The sequence below is a fragment of the Castor canadensis genome, chromosome 4 (assembly GCF_047511655.1).
Source record: "Castor canadensis chromosome 4, mCasCan1.hap1v2, whole genome shotgun sequence".
In the NCBI taxonomy this organism is placed as follows: Eukaryota; Metazoa; Chordata; class Mammalia; order Rodentia; family Castoridae; genus Castor; species Castor canadensis.
Genome location: NC_133389.1, coordinates 49148876 through 49168762, shown reverse-complemented (window position 1 = coordinate 49168762; position 19887 = coordinate 49148876). Strand labels below are relative to the sequence as shown.

Genomic DNA, 19887 nt, shown 5'->3' with positions numbered 1-19887 from the left:
AAAGAGCTGTCCCCTCTGTCTGATGCCATGGAGATGACAAGGACAGGGAAGCTTTCTCTCCATCCTGGAGACCAAACATAGGCAGACTTGGCAGGAGCAGTTAATAGCTGCTTTGGAAAGTAAGCCTTGAAGAGGAGTGGGATCAAACAGCACACTGGCCCATGCTTACAATGTCTAAGACAGAACTCAAAGATGATAAACCAAAAATACCTTAAGTCCAAATGAGGTAAAAGCATAAGCAGTGATCCTATAGTCAGCACACATCTTCTAGGTTCTAGTACTGGCCAGGAAATTCCTGCATGGAAAAGTTTAGAGGACCAAGTGTCCTGACACACATGAGAAGAGCTCTGGGAGGGACCCAGGCACACACAAGCTCCACAGCACCCATGTGGTAAGGTACTGGCCTACAATGGGGCCTGGTAGGTATTAGGGCTATGAATTGAATAAGTTTGTACAAAAAGAGAAATGTGAGCAGATAATTATAAAGTGATAGAGCAAATATCATGCAATATTTACTATATATCACATACACATGGCATTGGAGGGAAAGGGAGATGTCTATGGTAAAAATCAGGTCATAGAAGCTCTTCTAGAGTGGTTGATCTCCAAAATCTGGGTAGACTTTATAGTCTCATGGCAAGTGGAGGACAACCAGGAAGATAGAGTATTTGGGCACTTTTGAAGGGATAGGACAGCCTTAGCAAAACACAGAGCAACTTGTGTGGGGACTGAAATGCTTTCAACTGTAGAATAAGGTGTAGGTCAGGAGAGGAGGGGGAAAGTCATTCAGAGGCCCAAACCTGAAGGTTCCTGTATTTCACAATAAAAATTATTATATTTTCCTATGAAGGTGCAGAGCACTTAAAATACTTCAAATGGGAAGGAACATGCTATACAGATTTGAGTTTTAAATAGATCGGCAGTTTGTACAGATGGACTTGAAAATAACAAGACTAAAGTCAGCAGGACCTGACAGGTTGTGGCTGCTTCAGTATATCAGTGAAACATGGTCAGATGAATGAACTGCAAATGTGGTAAAGGGATAAAGGAGGGGATGGTTGAAGAAATACAGATAAGCTGAAACAAAGACAGCTAGATGACCACAAGCGGAGATGGCTCAATGTGGAGAAAAAGAGAGAGAGAAGATCAGTGAATCTACGAGTGAACAGAAAATATAAGGGGAAAAAAAAAGACTGAAAAAGATGATGACTGGGTGGTTGGTACCAGCGGAAGTGGGGAAGATATAAGGAAGAATGTAGGAGGGTAAATAAGGTGGAAATATTACAAACACATGTATGCAAATGGAAAAACGGGACCTGTGGAAATGGCTCAAGGGGGATAAAGGAGAATGATGGAGGGGGTAAATTCAAGTATATTATACTGTAAGAACTTTTGTAAATGTCACAGTGTACCCCCAGTACAACAATAACAAAAGAGAGAGAAAGAGAGAGAGAGAAAGGAAGGAAGGAAGAAGGGAGGGAGGGAGGAGGAAGAAGAGGAGGAGGGAGGGAGGGAAGGAAGGAAGAAGGGAGGGAGGGAAGGAGGAAGAAAGGAAGGAAGGAAGGAAGGAAGGAAGGAAAGAGTGTGTGAGTTCAATTTTGGACTCAGAAGTTCATGGATAGTCCAACAAACAGCTGTATATGTAAGCCTGAGGCTCAGTGGAAAGATCTGAGTTGGAGACCCCATTTTTGTCTTACACCAGCTTTACTGAGGAATCATTTCCACGAAACTAATTCTTTAACTCTGTATCTGGTGTGTATTGACAAAAATATCTGGTCATATAAAAACATCACCACAATCAAGCTGTAGAATATTTCTATCAGTCCCCAATGTTCCTTCCTGTCCCTTGAAGACACTATTTGGAGAGTCATCGGTAAAAGGTTATAGCAATGGGAGTGGTTGAGGGCACGTGGAGTGAGAGCAGCCATGGGGAGCACTGACTCATAGGAGTGAGCAATGGATGGAGATGGCTAGGGAAAACTCACAGACCTAATAACAAAGACAGGGAACAGCCAACAGTGATAAGTACTCAATGACCGAGGTAACAAGATATCTTTTTTGTATATTTGTTTGTTTTAGGCAGTTCTGGGGCTTGAACTCTGGTCCTTAAGCTTACTAGGCAGGTGCTCTACCACTTGAGCAACTTTGCCAGTCCAAGACATCTTTTTTAAAAAGGACATTACATTGGTCAATGAGGTCACTGAAGTAAGCTATAATAAAGTCACAGAAGCAGATCTTTTTGTGGTGAACAGAAGACATGAATGAGAAGCAGAAGAACACATCCATACTGTGAGCAGTTTCTGAAAAGATCAGGGCATACATGGCAGCTAGGAGGAAATGCCTGTGGGATTATGAAAAGAAAATCCTCCACCTGGAGTCAAAGACTTCAACTCTCACACTTGTCTGCCACTAACGGACTGTGTGATCTTGGACAATCTCAATTTATCTGAGCTGGTCTCCTTGTCTGTAAAATAAGGTGGCTGAATCAGATGGTCTCCGTGGTCCCCACTATATGAGCATCTCACAAGAGCAAAATATAACAACCCTTGCAAGAGTGATTTCAAAGAACTGGTGGGGATGGTGTGAGTTAAAATAATCCCTCAGGGAAACCCATGAAACACCCTGGAAAAAATGGAGGCAAAAGGACATGTGCTTTCAATATTTATCACCAAATAAAGTCATAAGGCAACATTTTGAGGTCCAGATGGGGCCACACCGCACCAGACGGCCAGGCCAGTGTCCACTAATGCAGGAGAACTAGCATTTATTCACTACATCGTATATGTCAGGAACTCTGCAAGATGCTTCATGTGCAGAAGAAACTAGCTGGGCAGTGTTCTTTCTGCCTCAAATTAAATATAGCATGTATATACACTGAAGGTTATGTGTACACTTATATTATACTCCACCTTTCAGAGGCAAAGAAGAATAGTTTCCTCAAAATATTTTATTCAAAAAAATCACCACAGCTGACTTAGGTTAATAATCATAGGACCTAGGCATAAAGAAAACATCTTTCACAAATTCAAAAGCATTAAGCAGGCAGAAAAAAAAATGGGGTTCAAATTCAGATCTTCTGTCTTCAATTCCAAATATCTCCATGACATGACAGCAACCTACACTTAACCTTCTTTAAATGTCACACATCTTGTCTTTCATCCATTTGGGGGAATTGTATGGTTTTATACAGTACCTATCCTTTTCAAGATTTATATTTAAATTTAAATCCCTTTTAATTTGGTAATCTAGTATCAATCAGATAATAATTTTTGCAGTCTTTGACAGATGCCTGTGAATGTCTCTACCAATATCGTTATGTATTTTTCCTTTTTTTTTTTTTCGGTGCTGGGGACCAAACTCAGGGCCTTACACTTGCCAGGCAAGCGCTCTTCCACTGAGCTAAATCCCCAACCCCCCAATATCGTTATGTAATCATAAGTGATGATCCAGAAAAATCGAATCTCTTGACAATATCTGCGTCCATGTTTTATTGTCTCCTGCAGTCTTCCTTTGCCTTCAAGAGCCTCAATCCTCAGGAATAAGAGATACAAATACAACCTACTCTGCTAAGCCCTTCTGTTCCAAATAAGAGAGTCTACTGTATGACTTTCTCAACTTTAGAGGATATCATGATTTCATGACTTAAATAGTATAATGAATTTTAAGATGGTGAGAGTAATGACAAAAATTTGAGCAAATTACTGAATTTTTTTTCTTGGGGTTGGGGGGCTAAAATGAAATGTTTACAGCTCTTATCCATGAGTACATCACTGCAAGCTATTATTAAACAGATTTCATAGGGAGGTATCTTTCTATGTAGAAAGGCATTTTTGACTCTTAGTAGATAAGCACTTAAAAACATTAGTTTTTAAGTTTTAAATAATATTCTATGTAAATACAGAATACAGATAAGCTTTCCAATTGCTTTAGGACTTTACGTATAAATAAAAACTTGATCATGTCCTAAGGATTAATTCTCCTAGTCACAAAACTCTAACCAGCACCAGGCATGGTAGTATATGCCTGTGGTCCCAGCTACTGGGACGCAGGTCCCAGGCCAATCTGGATTTTTGCATGAGACAATATCCGAAAAGCAAACTAAAAGCAGAAAGGACTGGGATGTGGCTCCAGTGGCCTAGCAAGTAAGAGGCCCTAAGATCAATTCCCAGTACCACAAAAAAAAAAAAAAAAAGAGAGCTGGTGGAGTGACTCAAGTGGTAGGGCACCTGCCTAGCAAGCAAGGGTTCCTGAGTTCAACCCCCAGTACCACCAAAAATAAAAGAAAGGAAAAAGAAAAGAAACTCTAACCAAATTAATGGGTAAATACCATTCATACATGCTCCTTCATTTTTGAAATATTTGATCTCAAATGGTATTATAACATACTGAAATTTATGAATATCAGAAAACACAAACTATGAACAGATAAGAAACAGGCATATACCCATTCGTAAGTAATTTACTAACAAACAAGAGAGTCCTGTTTTGCTTGATTTTAAATGCATAATTCTCTCTCACACATACACAAATGTAGTAACTTTAAATCACCTTTACACACCTTTAAAAGGATCATAAGTATTCAAAGTCCTAAAAAGAAGAGTAACTTTCTGTACAAGTGTTTTAAGAATCCTTAACTCTAGGCTGTCTAAAACCATAAGACATTTTGGGGACAATTGGAGAAATTTGAATATGGATCTCTTATAGATTGATATTATGGATTTATCTAATTTCTTTTGCTAATTTAATTACCTTAACTAATGATATTATGGATAAATAAGAGATATCTTTATTCAAAGGAGATGTAGCAATATCTGCAATGCCAATTCATGCTGCTTGGGTTGACTAAGAGCAAGAGAGTGAGAGAGAGTGAGAAAGAGAGAGAGAGAAAGGGAAAGAGTACAAGATAGTACTGGGCTATGGATACACAAACAAACATGGTGTTATTCATGTAACTTTTCTACAGACTTAAACACATTTGAAATAAAAAGTTTGGGAAAAAATTCATTTCATATGAATATAATTACTAATTTTTTTCAAAAGAAACTACTATATTTGATGCAACACAGAGCCGTGAGCCATTACCAAAACTTTGTCCTTCTAGCTGTCTTCATCAGTCTTAAAGGATATCATTTATTTAAATGAGAGAAAAGTGCAGATTTACAAGGGCAGGGGAGAAGGGAGAGCAGCTTCAAAGTTGGGGTGTCTGCCTGTCACATGGATGCCACACTAGGTGAGCACAGGCTCTGCATGGTCTCCCCTGGTCTCCCCTACCAGCTGCCTGATGGCTATCTGCAGGAAGGTGTGGGGAGCCCTCTAAGAGGGTGTGAGTGCAGAGTCAAGATAAGGAAAATGCAGCAACCCCAGACTGAAAGGACAAGGATCTCCCTGGGGTTTTCATTTGGATGGCTCTCCAGATAGGGCCAGGTAGGGAAGTGGAAAGAGCTCTTAGAAACTAGGTGATAAAGCTGACAGAAATTATATTAAAGGGGCCATCCTCTGCTCAGCGTCTAGGAACAATACTTATAAAACTATTTCACTGTTAATGAACTTGTTTCTCATACTCATTGTGGCAAAGAGAACATGAAACTACAGTACTCTGAAGCTGAGAAGGAAGAAATAAACATTAATTCTGAAAGTCAGAGAGTGAAGACTCAGGGACAGTGCCTTTAAAGAGATAATGGGCATGTGGTGTTTAATAAGTGCAGCGGCTTTTTAAAAAATCCTGTTGCGAGAAATCATTTTCCTCACTACCCAGAAGACAAAGAAAAGAGTGAGTGTTGACAATATGGTATTAAACAGCCACCCCTACCCAATTTATTACCCAGCAATAGCCATATATATATATTCTTTTTAATTTACTCCAAGCCAGCACATTGGTGCACACTATCTTACTTTTGTGTCATTATCTCTCTGCCATACACAAGTCATAGCTGGGGATTTCAACTCAGGGTGAAGCTACACTGAGATTCCAGATCTCAGTGGTGTTGGTATGTGCGCCAGTCTCTTCAGTCATGGAGAAGACAATATCCTGGGGAGACTGGAATTGGTCCTATTTTGCACCATTCAAGCCAAAATGCCGCTTATCAAAAAGCAAGTGATTGCTAGCTAATGGCTATGGGAGAAAAAACAAAACAAAATACAAAAACCATTGCATTTCACATTAAGCATCTCTTGGTACGTGATAATAAATAAGGCGGTAGAAAGTATGAGCTTGTTAAGTGGGGCCAGTTTCTTGAGAAGGTTAAATAGAAAACGTTAGAAAGTCAAGTTACCTCATCCGACTGGGAAGGACTGATTCTGGGCATGGGTGACACTTGTGGCGTTTTCAACTGTGTGCTGTTGCTATCTGGCACAAGCTCTCGATGCACAGACTGGATGTGGTTCTGGAGTTCACTTTCTGACTCAAATTTGACGTTGCAGCTGGAGCAGCGTGTCTTCAGTCCCCCTGCCTTGCCTTTGCCCTCCATGGAACTCAAATTCTCATTCTGGCCCAAGCCTGGTCTGTTCGTGCTGGGTGGGAGGCTGATGCCTGGGCTACTGCTCTTACTGAGATTCACGCAGCCAGCACACAGACCATATGGCAGGCCATTGATGTCAAGTTTCACCAGATCTTGCTTGGAACGGAATTCTTTGAGGCAAGATGCACACTTGTACAGTTTCTGGCCGTGCTGGCCACGCCCTGTGGTCTGCACAGAGGACCCGTTCCCTGTCTTTTGCATGTGGAATGTCCCGTGGATTTTCAGTTCCAAGGTGGAGGTCACAGTCTGCATGCACACCACGCAACGGAAACCCGTGAGGGAATTCCTCAAGTCAGGGTGCATTTGGCAATGCTCCAAAAACTCCTCTTCACTCTGGAGTGGCATCTTGCAGATCCGGCAGTTTCCGGTATCGAGGCTCTTACTGTGTGTGACTTTGTGTTCAGTAAGAGTTAAAAGGGAGGGAAAACGCTCTCCACAAATCGGGCACATGTAGTGTTTGACAGGGCCTAGGTGAGTCTGCATGTGTTCACGGAGGCCATTTTCAGAGAAGAAGGTGCGAGAGCACACGTTGCACTTGTAATTCCCTTTAATGAGCTCAGCTTTCTTTTTCACAATGGCGCTTTCTCCAGGTCTGATGTTGTGGTCCCGCAGCTGGTGGTTCTGCAGCAGGGTTTCCATCGTGTAGGCTGCCCCACAGATGTCGCACCCATACATAGGCTCAGAGCTATCCACGTCTTCTTCACTCCCATCGTGACTGTTGTGGGACTCCTGACTGTTGGTCAGTAAGGTCTGCAGCTCCACTTCCTCTTTCTGCACTTGCTCGGAAGCTCCATTTGTTCCACAGTTGGGTGTCTTGGTTTCAAACACACAATGCTTCTCTCGCAAGTGTTTCTCTAGCAAAATGATGGCATGGAAGGCTTTGCTGCAGAACTTGCAGTTGTACTTCTTACTGTGGGTGGTGATGTGGCACTGCAGCTCCACTTCAGTGCCGAAGGACTCGCCACAGAAGATGCACTTGTGCACCTTGCCTTGGTTTTCCAGGTGGTTGTGTTTCACATGCAGCTGCAAGTCGGTCTCATTGCGGAAGTCCCAGTTGCACGATGTGCACCGATAGACTTTCTTTTCATTACTATGCTTCACGGCCAAGTGCAGCTGAATGGAGACTTTCGAGTCAAACACTTCCTGGCAGAGGGTGCAGCGGAAGAAGACAAAGGTGTGCATGTCCAGCAGGTGTTTCTGAAGGTCATCCACTGACGTGAATTGCTTATCGCAACTCTCGCAGATGTAATACGTTGAGGTGATCATAAAGTGAATAGTCACATGCTTCAGCAAGGATTCCTGGTTGGGGAATTCCTTGTTGCACTGCGGACAGGTCAATTTCGGCAGCACAGTGTCCAGATGAGTTTTTAGGTGAGTCTGAAAGCTGTCTAGGGACGTGTACTTAGCACCACACTGATTACAAATGTATTCTCCCGCTGGACGCGCAGGTGCGCCTCCCACCGCCTGCATCATCTTAAGAGATGTCTGCTCTATGGCCACAGGAGACAGGGGGCTCAAGGCCCGGGATTTCTTCCCATTGTGAATATAATTCAGGGCCAAGGGAATGTTTTTGTGATTCTCTTTGATATGCTTGTTCAGTTTAAGAACACTGTTGAATATTGGTGAATTCGTACAATAGGAACAGGAATACACTTCTACTACTGGTTCTTTTGGAGTTCCAAGCACTGGAGACCCAAATCGGGAGCCACTGAGGTCACAATGGACCTGTCTTATATGCTCTTCAAGGGAAGAGTCAGTGAGAAAGCCCATATAGCAATGGGGACAAAAAAATGCATTACTGTCCTTAGCGGCAGGGTTGGCAAAACCATGAGAACATCGGATGTGCTCCTGGAGGGTGTTGAGGTCATTGACAACTTCGGAACAGAAGTTGCACTGGTAAACTATGGCAGGCATGGAGGAGACAATCAGGCCTGGGTCCTGAGCTTCGTGCACTTGCTTAAGATGTTCGTTTAGGTTATAGAGTGAGGGTAAAACCTCCAAGCAATACTGACAAATATGGGCCTGTTCTGGCTTATCTAAATGCATAGTTTTCAAGTGAATCTGCAGAACTGCAAGACTCGAAAATAACTGCTTGTTGCAGTAAATACAACTGTAGGTAACCTTCGCTTGTTTACTGGAGGAGCCGGTCATGTCAGCGGCTTGCTGCGCTGCTCTCTTCCTCCCTCGACTCTTTGGGATTGGTGGGGCAGCCTCCACCATGGTTGAGCTGTCCACTGAGAGGTTGGAATCTGGAGTAGTGCTGGACACGGAGGTGTAGCCCACCGTGACCAGGGAAGGGCTGTTGCTGTGATTGCAGGACTCTGGTTGCTGGTGACTGTCCATGTGACTGTACAGTTCCTCCACTGTGTGGAAACTCTCAGAACAGATGCTGCACGAGTTCTTCTTCTCCCCACTGTGCACCTGCTCCATATGGTTCATGAGGGAGGTCTCCTCGACAAAGAGCTCGTGGCAGTAGACACACTGGAGGGCCGCTCGGTCCTCGTTGGGGGAGCACTCGGGGTGGCACTCTGCAATGTGCTTCTGGAGGTCCTCTGGGAAGTCAAAGCCTTCCTCGCACTGACTGCACTTCTGAGTGTCCTTCATCTTCCAGTCCTCCATCCTGGAGCCAGACTGGGAGCCGTCCTTATTCCTTTCGTGAACTTGCATGTGTCCATGCAAGGAACTAGAGGACAGGAACCCACGACGACAAATGGCACATTTATATGGCTTGTTGGACGTGTGCGTCTTCAAGTGGATCTTCAAGTGATCACTTCGGGAGAATGCGGCATCACATTCACTGCAGTGGTACTTCTTGTCTCCAGTGTGCAGCTTTATGTGGCGGTCTCGGCTCCGCTTGTGTTTGAACAGCCTACTGCAGTAGGTGCATTTGAAAGGCAGCTTGTCACTGTGACTCTGCTCATGGTGCTTTAGGTAGCTGAGGCGGCTAAACGACTTGTCACAGAACTGACACGGATATGGCAGTCCAGGGCCACCTTCTTCCTCTCCAAAATCACAACCTTCTCCATGGCTGGGGGAAGTCTGGTCCTTGCTGGAAGGTGAGGAGGCTGGCCAAGAGCACGTGGGATCATCTTCAACATCCACTCCATCTGCAGGGAAAGCAAGGGAACATTTCATTGAGAATTCAGGAGCAAGTCCTCTGTACCACCTCAATAAGCACACAGTGCTGGGGCCATCCTGAACCTTTCAAGCAAAAAAAAAAAGAGGAGAAAACATTTTCAAATCTGAGCCCCAAGTTTTTATTTTACATTTACTCTTTACTGGCTGTAAAATATAAAAAGATATTAAATAGTTCTATGTCTCAATTACCCCTTTATTACTTTTTATCATTCTTCCTTAGTAGTGAGGTATATATTACACATTGACAATTTTATTAAAATGCAGATTTTAATATATTTAATGTTTCTTTTGTATTCATTCTAAAATGATTTGCATATTATGTGAGCATCTGAAGAACCAAATGAAAAGAGGAAATATTACAGGAGTGATTTAAAATTAATGCAGTCAACCCAGATGTCTAATATTTAATAAAAAATTCCCTCTGCATTTTCCTTGTTTTTCTATAAAAAGGCAATTCTGAAAACCAAAATCTTTTATGGGGTTCTTATTGATACAGACCTTATTGCTTTCAGCAAAAAAATATTAAAAAATAAGCACATGAAAGAAGACAGAAAACACAATAATAATTATGTCTTGTGTAATGAAAGACAACCAGGATTTCTTCAATAACTGGAAGATTGGAATAAATGGATTATTGAATGTTAGAAGGTACTGCTAGATATTACATGTACTGGGATCAGCCAGGATCAAGAAAAAATGAGAGTTTCACAAGGGCCAGCTTTTAGCAGTGTATTTTGTTTGGAAAGTTCAAGAGGTGGTCCACCATTTCTTCCTTTTGTAAAAAGCTTCAGCAGCCTGAACTTCCTTAGCTAAACAGGACCTGCACTTTGAGGTGAGCAGAGACAAAGCAACTTGTGAAAAACTGGAAACAGGAAAAGTGATAAATGATTATGGTAAATGCTGAAAGATTTATGAGTAACAAAGAGAAGACAAACAAGACTGTGAGCCAGATATAAACTTAGCAAGTTATCCATAAAGGAATTCTACCTTATATTTATATTAGGTTTTGGTTTTTTAAAAGAAATTTTTTTAAAGCTATGTTCTCTTATTTCTGTTGCCTTCTTACTATCCAAATGGGAAATAAGACCTTCTCAAAACAGAGTGTGAAACCCTTTTTTTTTTTGCTGTTCAAAATAATCACTCAAGATCAAAAGAAATTTTAAAAGCATTCACCTTCTAAAAGAGCAAGACTTTTCACAAATATAGCAAAGTAAAGATCCTAATGTTTCTGTTATAATAATGCACTCAATTAGAATAATATTAGAATACACTAACAGTAGTCAGTGAGAATAGGATCAAGAAAGTTTTTATATTCTTCAAGGCTAAAGTTTACTAGCAAGCTAAATGATGAACACAGCAAAGCAGAAACTGGTGCATGTTATGAAACAAATTCCATGTCTGCTTTCTTTAAGGTAACAAGATTTTAAAGATTGTCAGCCTCTTCCTTATCCACAGGAAACACATGAGGATCATTCCTTTCCTGCATCTAGAAACTGATGACATGACCATCTCACTATCAATGCCAGATGGCAACCCTCTCACCCTGAGAAAACAACCAAACCCCATTCCTGGATCCGCGCCCACTGCAACAAAACCCCATCATACAAGTTGAAAACCGCATGATTTTGCATCTTCATTTATCTGACTCCATAACCAACAAGCTTCCAGCTTAAGAAAGGGTTTGATGGTTCCAGGTGTGATATCTATTTAAAGTGAATGCATCAAGAGTATGTACAGATGAACAACTCTCTACCCAAGACACAGAAAAATAATCAAAAAAATTAACCCCCCCAAAAGAATCCCAATGATGATCTAGTTTTCCTTTAAAAAGACATCAAGTCACCTAAACCTAGTACCTCCAAACCCAATTTTCTAATATTTCCCCTACTTGAACAAAAATTACTGTTTATTAAATTTGTTCAGCATTCTAGATTTTTTTAAAAACCCAACATTTCACATTTATCTTTTACACTTAAATCCTGTTTCATTTAAAAATATTTTCAAAAACATCATTTCATTTGTATATTTGAGGCAAACAGTGAATCAGAATTTGTCATACATTGAGACTGGAAGAAAATAACTATTGAAATAGCTTGAAAACTTAACAAGTGAATGAACCATTAAATTGTAGGCTGTGAGGGCTGGGATGTAGCTCAGTGGTACAGCGCTTGCCTAGCATGTGTGAGGCCCTGGGTTCGATCCCAGCACCAAAAAAGAAAAGACAAAAAAAAAAAGCCTCTCCCCAAATTGTAGGCTGTGTCCAGACATGATATATTATTATACAAATGCATAAAGAATTATAGAGCAATGGACCATTGTGGAAAAAAAAATGTACAATCCCTGATCCCATGTTTAAATCAGGTTCTTCTCTGTGGCCCATGGTGACTGCTGCCTATTACATAACTGCTCTGTTAAGCTTGTAAATTTCAATGACATGTCAAGCAAACTGAAGGTTAAAATCAGGTTTTTAACTGGAATTCTAGAAAGCTGGAAAGCTTTTCTTCCCTGACTCTTGTCCCTATTACTGGTCTTCGTAACTGAAAAACACAGAATTCACCTACAGGACTTGTAAGGTGAAGGGCAGGTGATAGAGTGGATTGAGAAGAGGTAAAATGTTCAGCAAGGAATGCTACTTTTAGAAAAACAAAATAACTTCCCTGAAATGCTGATTTTTGCTTTAAAATTTAAATTATAAAGGCTTCACTTGCCAGTACTACAAATGGACCTATCCTCCCAGGAACACACAAGGAACTCACAGACAAAACTCCCAATAGTCTTGGTCCATGTTCGAAGGATATTAGACCCTCCCAAAACTTGCATGGTGCAGTCTTTGCCAACAATCTCCAAGACCTATCTAACTCTTTGAAAGTTACTCAACTCAATTAATTTCAACTTTCTGGCAGTCACAATGCAAACCATGCTTAAAGAGCAAATACAGATTTAAACAATTTCAATTTCTTTGTTACACAGGGAAGAAACTATGGAGGAGTCTTTCAGCTCTGGTTTCTGAATCAGCTTGGGCTTTTTCCCCTTCGGCACTCACTAAGTGCTACTTATGGGGACTGTCTTTCGGTGTTATGGCAACTTTTCTGCATTTCAATGTGAAGTACTTAACATGTCCATCTTAAATTTTAATTTTTGGAATCAATCACTTCACACTCACCAACTTAGCAGAGAGAGCTCTTACCACCGAAAAAACTTTGCTGGAAACCAGCTTCATGTCCTAAAAGTCTATTTAAAGATGCAAATGTGTGTGCAGTTAGTGCAGATGTTTTTCTACGGTGACTGTACTTGCTGAGTTTCACCATTTCCATAAAGCACATTAAAACAAGTGTGTGAACACTCTGAGATGAAAGTCTCAAACACTCCTGAGACTTTCCGTGGAAAGTAGAGCTGCCTGACTTTTCTCCAAGCAGACAGGAATGCCCATGATTCAGCAGCCTGAGTAAATAAAAGAGGTCCTTATTTCCTAATTTTGCTGGCTGGCCACACTGCAGCAGCCTCTGTGCTCTTGCCAAAGGGGATGCAGAACTGGAACTACACCCAGCCACTGAAGGCCTGTCTTTGTTAGCCAGCCAGGCTTTCCCGACCATCTTCTGGCATCGAAATGACCATATCCTGCAAGGAGACCTCCATCTCAGGCTCAATGGCTCTCCAGTCTGCCTAAAAGGACGGAACAACAGATTTTGCCGGGTCTGCGTTGGAGGAGGACAGCTGGAAACTCAGTTAGCAGCAGAGCAACACCTGTTCGGTCATATTTGTGGGGGAAAGTGCTCACTAACAGAGAAGTGAAGTCATACTCGGAGATATTCCACAGAAAAAAGGCACCAAAGCACAAAGTACCTTTGTGACGCAAACTGCCAGTCTGGGGAGGAGCAAGCAAAGCTGAAGGTGATTTTACCCCAGCTACTGCTCACACAACCACAAGCACGCTCAGCATGGCTGCCCAGTCATCCCACAAGGGCCAGATATTCTCAGTGCATAGCCTGTCATTGTGAAAGAGAAATGGTGAGGGGAGGGGACCAGCCTCTCTGGCTTTTAGATCTATCTGGAGCAGCCAGAAAGAAAAATAATACAAAGAAGGAGGAAGAGGACATGTGCAGGAGGGTTATGAGTGTTCCCAAGTTTTATTTTGTACCATCATCAAGCAGTCTTAATTAGTGTAAAGTACACGCTTTTGAGGTCAGAGGCTAAGCCTTTTAGTATTGATTCCAATGATACGTACAACTTGGAATTATCAAGAAGAAACTAAAGTAACAGAGAGGGTGGATTCATTCACTTCACCTGTTAAAGAAATATTGGATCTCTAAAGTTATGGCAACTTCTGAGACATCCAGTTGTTCACAGGGCCGGGTCAGTGAGAAGTTGGCTTCCTGATATCCTTTAGCTACCTGAGCTCGTTCATTGTACTGGCAGAGTACTCTCTTAACTGCTCACCGGGGACTCAGTATCATGTGTGTGCAAGTGCCACACAGCAAGGTTTCCTTAACAGGGACAGGATTTACATCAGCGGTTACTTTTCAAGTGAGGAAAACCAGCACAAATACTGACAGGCCTGGTCTGTCTGTTTGCAGGAGTGCCATGACTCAGAATAAGAACTAAGAAGAGACTGGAGTTTTATTTCTAGCTTCATAACTGACTTTGAGAGTGACCTGGCCAAGCCATTTAATCTGCCCTTACCTAGGTATTTCACCTGCAATATGAAGATAATAATTCTCACTACTTACCCTCTGGGGTGTTGCAAAGATTAGTGAATGTTTCTAGGGCACCTTATCATTGCTGGAAGAAAAGCTGCATATGTAAACAAAAAGATTTATATGTGTCGCATGCATTTCTGTTTCCATTGTAAGCTTCTATGCATGCAGCATAAACACATTTTAACCTTTTCTTTCCTTCAATGGAACCCCTGGAATATTGGTTTTAAAGATTGGCGCAATGGAAATCTGTAGCGCCTTTAGCAGTCACAGTAGTACATATAGCCAGCAAGAAAATAAAATATAAATACTTGGTGATATCTAAAAATTAGTGGAGCATAAACCCATGCTGACTATGTTCCAAGTATTAAATTATCATACACAGGATATAATCTTGGGTCTTTATAGACAGGTAACCTTGGAACAAGTATGTTTCTATGCAATTCCAAAGCCAAATATGTAATTTTGAAATTACCTCTCTTCCCCTTCAAATAGAAGCCATACAATCATGGCATTATATAACATTATAATAAGTTAATTTAGTAGGTTTTTTTTATGTACCAAGCAATAGGATAAAACATAAGACCAAAACAAATTTCCAGGTTTCTCCTGCTTTCCGTAGAGGATTCTTTTATTTCTGCTAGTAGCTACTGGAGCTGTTCTGAACTTTCCTACTGAATAGAGGAGTTCACAGTGCTTTTTTCATTCATTAGGTACCTGAGCCACCTTACTATAGCTGAGGGAAACTTACAGGCATGCACAAATGCCAAGAGAAGTTAGGCACTACTCAAAGAGAACAATATTTTGAAACATTACACACAGGTGATGAGGGAATTTGTCATGTTGTTCCACTGCCAACATGACATGGATTATACATCATCTTATTTAAAATCATCTAGCCAAATTATACAGCATATATTTACAGCAGTGACTTAAATTGCTAAAGGATGTGGTCATTCTAAATAAATTATGCATTCTTCTACAGCTACTTCCCTTCATTCTTAATAGGAATGTCAAGAGTTTGGGAAAAACTATAACTTTAATAATATTTAACTTTAATGCTTCTTTTTATTTTAAATCAATAGGTCCACATTAAATTCACTCCTCTCCCATATAACTTGTTCAACTACTTGAAAATGAATACTCTTTACTGGGTGTTCAAAAGAGAAACGTGAACTTTAAAATTATTTATAATTCACAGATGCTTTTAAATTCTGTAATATTCCAAATTGTTCTGCAAGGACCAATTAAATGCATTAACAGTTAGGTTATGGGGAAAAGGGTGGTCACCCATTAATGACAGCAGCTGTGAGGAGTGGGAATTAGTGGTGCACATTTTTTAACACAGTCTTAAGATGAATTCCAGATATGAGAACTCCTTAATAAAAAAATTTTTAAAAATTTAAAAAACCTCACTTTCCCCCAACAACTCTTTAATACTTCAGATGAGCCAGGCTACAGGTAAGATGTTATCCCTCCTCCTTTGCTCTCCTTAGGTAATCCTGGGCTTTCTATCCAGGCAGTCTCTCTCAGACACATTTGCATTGCATGTGCAGAGAGGAGGACAAATGTTTTGCTTGCTGTTGCTTAAAGTTCATTTGAACAGACGGAGCTCAATGAATTCCATCTTCTGCAGCCAAATTAAACAGAAAACAGTGCATTCTTAAGCAGTTCACACTTAACTCCACCTCTCAAATCAGAGGAAAAAGCTGACACAAAACCAGTTAAAGAACAGTCATTGTCTCTCTCACAGAAATGAAGACGCTGTGTTTCTGCAGCCAGACAGAAGGAAGAGTGATTTCCAATTTAGGGGGGTGAGGGGGAGAAGTCCGGGAGGGTGTGAGAACTGCTTTACTTTTCCTGTCTTTTGGCTCACTTAAAAGTATATGTCATTGAGGATAAGCACCAACTTCTTGGAGGTCAATAATAGGCAGTTGTGTATTACACATCTGTTTACGGTACTGTGACTGAGGGCGTTCTACGCTGTTTAACATGTTTCTCTTTCCTTTAATGATGACAGACATCACAAGAGTAGATCTCCCCAGGCTGGACTTTTTCCTCTACTATTCTGAGCTAGAAGGCATTTGTTAGCTACTGCCCATTCTTGTGTTTTTGTATGACCTTGTAGCACAAAGAATTCCTGAATCTGTTATTCATGGCTTTAGTTCATTCATTTATCCATCTAACATTTATTAAGCACCTAGTATGTTATGTGTTCAGGTCACATACTGAACTCTGTAAGTTACAGTAAACCTGCCTCATTCATAGATTACATATGTTTTTGGCAAATCACAATATAAATTAATAAATAAATGAATGAATGAATAAAGAGAAATTTCAAAGCCAAAAAATTTAAATTCCTGTGCTCACATTATATGGCTAGGTTGATGAGGACAGGCTCTTAGTCCCACCTTCTCCTAAGTTGTGTTTAAATCGCTGTGTGATCTGCTGAGGGTTTCCCTGCCCTTAATTTTGTGATAATCTGCCCCCCAAAAAGCAAATTGTTCCCCAGAAGGAAGACAAAAGTTAATGTGCTTAATTTAAGGGATAAAGTAAAATTATGAAATTTATTGAAAGGTGTGTCTTAGGGGAAATTAGGAAAAATGAATCAAGCATCCACAGTATTCAAAATAAAGAGCATGAAATAAGATCTAATTTAAATGGGCAGTTTTAATACACACACAGTGATTTTTGTGACAGCAATGTACCAATGTAGTTATGGATACTCAAACCTACTCTTCACACATAAAGGTAAATTTGAGTAATTTTAGAATACTAAACCTATACATCCCCAGCATTCATTGGTTTGCTCAGTGGTGGCCTCTGTGGAACCCTATAACTCACAGACACCAAACAAATTTTTTAAGTTTTGAATTCCTTGTCTATATCAGGAAAAAACTCTATCTTGCCTCAAAGGCAGGACAAATGAAATATAACATTATATGAAAGTTTTCCGAACTGCTAAGATATAAAAATGTACTAAATTATTGCTACTACTATGAAAGCCAGTATTACCATTAAGTTACAACTGATAAAGGTGACAAGAGCAGAAAGGAATAAAAATTAACTAGAATTTAGTTATGAACTTTTTCATGTTGAGTTGCTAATAATGTTAAATGACTTAAATGGTCTAAGTGACTTAAAAATAAATAATAAACAAAAATACACAGAAGTATCTTCTGAAAGCCAGTTACAGCTTTCTTGAAAATCACCATGAAGTAGCTCATTCCTCAACAGCTCTGCACACTGGCAAGTTCAGATTAATTCATTACTAGAATAAAACCCCACAACAGAATGGCCTGCATTCAAAGTCTTGGAACCATGGTCCCTAACACCAACACCCCCCAATAACTCATTCATTGCTTATTTGGAAATTCCTTGAGGCAAATTCTGTTTTGCTTCAAAACCCTTCTAGTGAGTGTTACAGAAACATCCACATCTTTTGAAGACTATTCAGTAAATTTCACAGTGCCACAATGTATATCAGTGTAATTTTTAAATTAACCAAGTTTGGAATTGCTTCGTTAGGGAATGATGGATCTCAGAAAGCTCACATCATTTTGTTAATAGTTTTTGAAGAGCTGCTATAAGCCAACAGGATTTTCTAATAAAGAAATCAAATTCTATTTCACGGCATCCTGGGTAGCAATGTCTTTTCATGTTAAACTGCACTTTACTGAGTATCTTCCCAACATGAAGGCTGGAAAACTTTAAGTCCCAGGAATTACAACAGTCCTGCAATATGGTTAGTGGTTCTGAATTTCACCTGTGTAGCATTCATTCAGGCAGTAAAACCAACTTGAATTTTCGGTAGTTTAAAAAGGCCACACTGTATACTTCACTGCAGACAAGGCCACGGGAGAATACAAAAGTGTTGAAAGGCTAAAATTTAATTAATGAACAATTAGCACCCCCTGTGGGTTCATTGTGCAGTAAAGTGATAAATAGGGTTTGTTAATGTAGAAAAAGCTGTTACAAAGATTGGGGAGGGAGGATATTATAATAATCCACTGCCATTGGTATTCTTGACTTTGACATTCATGTGTCTAGTACAGCATAGGGAGACTTAAAGTGCACGACAAATACTCATTTTTAATTTTGTTAAGGCACAGGCTGATTCACACAGGTTGCTGAGTGGAAGTGGAAAAGCCAGACAGATGGCTAGTGAGAACACCTAGCCAACCACTCAGCAGCTGCAAGTGCTTTATTTGTTCACACATTTTATGGGGAAGTTATATGTTATCATGGCATCAAAAAATTCATCAATGCTGGGCTATCTTGAAACTTGGTACATAAGGAGGGGTCTGCAATAGCACCAATCTTCAACACATCTTCATAGAACAAATCTTTACAGTGTTTCCACAGAATTACTAGCTTTCATATGAACACACACATAGCAAAACTAAAACTGAAAAGTGAAATCAGCTACCAAGGAACTCAGATGATGTGAGGAGTTCCTTCATTTCAAATGAGAAAAGGTTTGTAAAAGTACCGTACAAACTATAAATGACAAAACTGTTTTCTAAAAATAACTTTAGTGAGGGCATTACAAAATCTCTCCACACAGACTATATAATATCAAATATTTTTAACAGAGACTTTTTTTGTTAAAATACTTAGGCAAAATATAAAAGAGACCATACTAAAAATAAGGCTGATTATCAAGTTGATAGATTTTTCCATGTACCTTCCGACTTTGGGTTTGGTTTTCTCATTCCTAAAACCTCTACCTTAAAATGATTATGAAAGTAAAATTCAAATATCTCATTCTGTCTTTTCTTTTTCTTGTAACAAAACTGGTTGTTTACAGAAACATTACCAGTCAAAGCTGTGGTGTACTGTGTGTACATACATGAATGATTTTATCTGGAGTTGACTGAATGTTCAGAATAGACTAGATGATTCATGCCAAAGTAGTTTTTCAAGTATCTAAGATATTTCTCCTTACAAAAGTGTTAATTATAGTAATTTGCCACTTAATAAGAGTAATTGTCTATGTAATCATATCTTAATGAAACGCTTCTTCAGAAGACTATATTTTTACTGATATATATACACATACATATGTAATCATTTATATATATTATTTATATATAAATATATGATTTATATATAATTTAAAATCCTTTATTAAAAATTATACATATGGATACACACACACACACATACATATACATGTATGTGAGATTAAATGTTCTTGTTCAGTATCCCAATGCCAGTGATGGTCAGGCCTGAAAAACCCGTGATACCTTGATAAAACAGCATTTCATTTTGCCGCAACGAGATAATTTTAAAATTACAAATCAATGTATAAGAAAAGAATCCAAGGCAGTGTGGTCATAGTACCAAGTTAGGCAGTGAAGCTGGATGGAGGTGGGGAAGAGGCTGGAGACCCCATCTGTGCTGTCCCATGATGGTGTGCTGACAACTGGCCCTCTGGCACCTAGCACATATAACAACAGCAGAGTATACTAAGTTCCACTGAAATCTGAATGTGCTACATATGATTTAAATAAGAAAAACATAACATTCCACAT

The 19887-nt window shown here is 40.0% G+C and overlaps 1 protein-coding gene across 6 annotated transcripts in view; it reads right to left on the bottom strand.

Annotated features, from left to right (window-relative positions):
* The window catches only part of LOC109679730 (zinc finger protein 521), a 284250-nt gene that overhangs the window by 151024 nt on the left and 113339 nt on the right, over positions 1–19887 (bottom strand). For all 6 annotated transcript variants that reach the window (XM_074070123.1, XM_074070124.1, XM_074070119.1 and 3 more), the window contains one exon: positions 6273–9625. In XM_074070123.1, coding sequence (XP_073926224.1) covers positions 6273–9185 — 2913 coding nt within the window. In that variant the 5' untranslated portion in view covers positions 9186–9625. The remainder of the gene's footprint in view (positions 1–6272; positions 9626–19887) is intronic.